Source organism: Prosopis cineraria, unplaced genomic scaffold, assembly GCF_029017545.1.
Source record: "Prosopis cineraria cultivar Desert tree isolate PC_DT_omini unplaced genomic scaffold, ASM2901754v1 PC1748, whole genome shotgun sequence".
Classification (NCBI taxonomy): domain Eukaryota; kingdom Viridiplantae; phylum Streptophyta; class Magnoliopsida; order Fabales; family Fabaceae; genus Prosopis; species Prosopis cineraria.
Window position 1 is genome coordinate 1 of NW_026557073.1, and position 4,416 is coordinate 4,416.

Here is a 4,416-nt window from a genome sequence, read left to right on the forward strand (position 1 = left end):
CTTTGTCTCCTTTGATAGCTATTTAGGGACCTGGATTGATGCTAAAAAAAATTTAAATCTTTTAGTTATGCTAGGTTATGGAATCCATTGAGAAAAGGATTACCTCTTAGAAGGTTAAACTTCTATCACAGGCGTCTAGACTAACTGTCATCAAATATGTGCTCTCTGCTTTTAATATCTGCACTATGTTATGTGTAAAGCTACCACAATATCTTTGCATTACAATTGATGCGGCTAAGCTAACTAATTTCTTTTGGGGATTCAATGATAGTAAAAGGAACATTCCTCGACTCAAAATAAATATTATTTTCTCTCCTATAAAAGATGGTGGACTTGGTTTGAGGGACATTGAGAATATGAATGTCCCTTGCTGGCTAAAAAAATTTGGAGAGTTCTTAATGCTGAAGAACATTCATTTTTGGGTAACATGATCAAAATTAAGTATTTCATTACACTGATAGGCTTTTACATAAAATACCTCACAATGTCTCTTGGTTTTGGAAAGCTATTTTCAAAGCCTCTGATTTAATCAAAAAGCTTCTTACTTGGCAGGTAGGATGGAGATTCTATTTTTCTAACCCATGAAACTTGTTGGAAGCTTTCCAATAGAGATCTTGCTCAAAGTTTAAACATCTCCAAAGTTTTTGATCTTATCATTTGTAAACCGTCTCCTTGGATGGCTGCTAAATGGAATGCTCCTCTCATCACTAAACTCTGTCGTAAGGAGGATGCTAATTCAATTTTAAGGATGCCTATTTTTTTATTGGTCTGGTTGATTGGCTGATTTGATATTCTGGTTCCTACACAGTTAAGGATGGTTATTCAAAAATTGCTTTTGCATATCAAGATAAACCCTTAACCAAGGAAGGAATTTGGGATTTTCTTTGGAAACTTCAATTGCCTTACAAAACTCTCCTATTCACTTGGAAGATTATTTATGATCTCAACTTTAATCTTCAGTGTGTCTTTGGTTGTGAAATACAAGAAACTTTGCATTATACCTTTTGTGATTGTCATTACACAAGAGCCATCTTGTTTGGCTCTTTGTTTATATGCTCCTCGAATTTTATGTCCAAGGTCTTATCTTTTGGCTGTTGCAACTTCAAAAACTTTATACTGGAACCAAGAGACTCAAGCTTTAGAACACATTTGTCTACTTCTGCGTCTAATCTATTAAAAAGAAATCATGCTCTACATACAAGAAATATAATTCCAATCAAATAGGTCATTAGAGATTTCAATGAGCAATACTTCTTTCTCAAAGGTGCATGCCGATGGGATAACCACCAACTCCAAGGGAAAAATACTGGTCTTGGAGCTTCTGAAGGAATTTCTAACTCTTATTCTCGAAATCAAGCTTATATTCTCAAATGGGAGATCCACGTGCATGTTTTTAAGAAAGGGAAAAAAATCTTACTATATTGTTTATTTATCTCTCAACAATGAAGGTTTGGATTAATTTGCTTCTCAACAAATCTGATGCTATTTCTCCACATCTTTTCTTGGTTTTCTGTGTTCATAGCATATTGTTCTGGATCATGAATTTTTCTTTGAACTAGTTTGGAAGACATACAAGCTTTGGGAATTTGAAAATTAGATACAATAAGGGAGTTTGCTTCTGTTCTAGTCGACAGCATCTTGTAGACCATGATACTACAAAGCTTTTGGACAAATTCAACAACTATACTATTAAAAAATGTGGTCCACATGACTCATTTTATCTTACTATTTTTTTCTTTTGATGCTTGTCTTATCTCTAACTTTCTAAACTTCATTTTATTGTTAGTATACTTGCCTTTTTCCCAAAAAAAAAAGAACCAAATCAAAATCACTCTCAACGAAGTCATAAGAAGTGATTATATTTGTTCACTTTTCTCGCAATGGAGATGAAATTGAAGGCTTTGCTTTTTTAAAAATTAGAGGTCTTTCTTTGTCAAAAAATTAGAAGTGTCTTAATAGCTAGCAAATAAAAACTATGAACCTCAATAGTTCTAGACCTTTAATGATTATTATTAAATATCTTCGTATTATGGGTAAGTATCATTTTCCCATTTAGTATGATTCACTATCCTCAAGTGGCAAACGAAGTGATGAGTATAGGCCGCTAACGGATGCTTATCGTGAAGGGAATCAATCAACACACGTGTAGTCCGCTCATCATATAACGTTGAGGTCGTTGCAAAATACGCAGATAAAACGTGGGAGCATCGAACGGCAACATGGTGTGCCTGTGATTGCTGATTATATATATCCATTAACAGCTTAACTGGAGGGAACCGCACACTCAAACCAGACCAGCAAAACCCCCATTAAGTAGTGCTACCAAGCAACATACTATATATATGTGAGGATCGAGGATGGACAACTAGAACTGATACAATAACGAGTTCAATGAAACAGACATACTAAGTTGTTTTTTGTATGTAAAGAGCCTACAGAAGGCTAATCTGAATGAATCTCCGGATCCTAAAAGGAGTCATGTCAACCCCTTTTGCTTCCCCTTCCACCGCAAGATCCGCCAGTATCCTCCCAATCACCGGAGCCATCTTGAACCCGTGACCCGAGAACCCGCCCCCCACCACCACATCCTTCTCGAACCTTCCCCCCAAGAAGTCAATCACAAAATCCTCCGTCGGCGTCATCGAGTACATGCACGCCTGTTTCACCACAGCTTCGCTCGAATCAACCATTCCCGAGAATGTCTTCTCCACCCATTCCTTCAACTCTTCCATCCTCGCTCCGGGGCCCCACGGCCTCTTGTCCGGGTCACACGGGTTCCCGCCATGCACCGCCACCTTGATCAACCCCGGATACTCCAGCGTCGGAGTCCCGTATATGTACGTCTTCCCGTAGCTCGCGAACGTCGGAAAGTCGCCGCCGATAGCGTATTTCGCCTCGTGCCCCTCCTTGATTCTCCAGTAACACACGTGGGTCTCCAAGGGTTGTATAGGCAGTTCGATCCCGCTAACCGCTTTAACCAATTTCTTCATCCAAGCCCCGACCGTCACCACGCATTTCTTGCCCCAAAAACTGTCGCCGCGAGCCGTAAAAACCGTGACTCCGCCGTTCGCGTTGTCTCTTTTAATATCGATGACCTCGGTGTTGTCAGTCAGCACAGCGCCGTGTTTGGAGGCCAGTGCTTGATACATGGCCGTTGCTTTCGTCGGCTTTATGATGCCACCTAGAGCGTTGGACACGCCGATCCAATCGTCCGGGATGGAGATGAGACCGGAGTATTTCTCCGCTACTTGGTGACGACGGAGGACTTGGTGCGGGACTGAGTGTTTCCGGCAGTTGGCGATGACGGCATGGATGTCTGGGTCGTCGGCGCGGCCCATGTCGAAATGATGGGCCTCGAAGTAGACCTTGTAGCCGATTTGGGCCTCGGCTTCTCGCCAGAGCTTGTAGGACTCCATCACCATTGGGTAGTAGTAGTCCTGAGGGTAGGTGGCACGAATGGTGCGTGTCTCCCCGTGAGAGGACCCTCGGTGGTGCAAGAAGTCGTACTGCTCCAGCAAAAGAGTCTTTAGGCCTCTTTTCGCCGTTTGGTATGCGGCGGAGCTGCCCATTACGCCGGCTCCGACTATGATCACATCGAAGCGCTCGCCAGAAACGCCCATTTTTCTGTGATTTCACTCTCTGTTTTCTCTGCCTCTGTGAATGTGATACGTCTCTCTCTCTCTAGAACAATTCTGAATGTGGTGGTGCGTACCTGCTTTTATAGAGGGAATTTTTCACTGTCTCTATTTTTACAGTGGAATCTGTCAAATGCAAGATATCCCCAGAGGGCCGTTTTTTTTCCCCTTTTGGATTACTTTATTATTGGGAGTTTTCGACTTTTTATCCTTCGGCTCGGTGTCGTGGTGTACTGCTGTTGACCAATTGGGAATGGGATGCCAATCCCCTAACCGGTTTAGTCAATATTTTTTTGAAGAGTCGTCCGAGTTGGATGTTATATTTTTTCAACTCATTTTTTATTTTTGAGTTTGAAACGTGTTATTTTGAGTTTTTTAAAAATAACAACTCATCAAATTTGTGTTTTAATAACTCTATTTTGTTAAATTATGTAAGTTATTTATACATGAATGTTCTATTTACTTATGAATTAATGCTCTTTTATTTAAATATAATTTTCTTAGTATTATGTGTAAATATTTTTGTATGTTTTAATTTTGATTGGGTTAATCGGATCGTTGACCGTTGAGTTATTATTTTGACTAATTTAACGTTTGATATTATTTTCTTACGTTGATCGGTATTGATGTGGACATTATGGACCATATCTTACCTGAATTTCTAAGGTACAGCTAAGCATGATTGTAGCAAAACCTTTTATTGTAAATGTAGGATCATTAACTATTTAATTATTTGTTTAGATAGAGTTCACACGCAAACAAATGTCTTCCACAAGAAATC

General features: G+C 39.9%; 1 protein-coding gene across 1 annotated transcript; it reads right to left on the reverse strand.

Annotated features, from left to right (window-relative positions):
- Positions 1-2,199: 2,199 nt before the first annotated feature.
- LOC129300789 (probable sarcosine oxidase) lies at positions 2,200-3,635 on the reverse strand. Its single transcript, XM_054939383.1, has one exon. The coding sequence runs from the start codon at positions 3,618-3,620 to the stop codon at positions 2,433-2,435; it is 1,188 nt and encodes a 395-aa protein (XP_054795358.1). The 5' UTR covers positions 3,621-3,635; the 3' UTR covers positions 2,200-2,432.
- Positions 3,636-4,416: the final 781 nt, after the last annotated feature.

What these genes read in the sequence shown, in the direction of transcription:
- LOC129300789 (XM_054939383.1), bottom strand. Translation starts at nt 3,620, where the DNA reads ATGGGCGTTTCTGGCGAGCGCTTCGATGTGATCATAGTCGGAGCCGGC.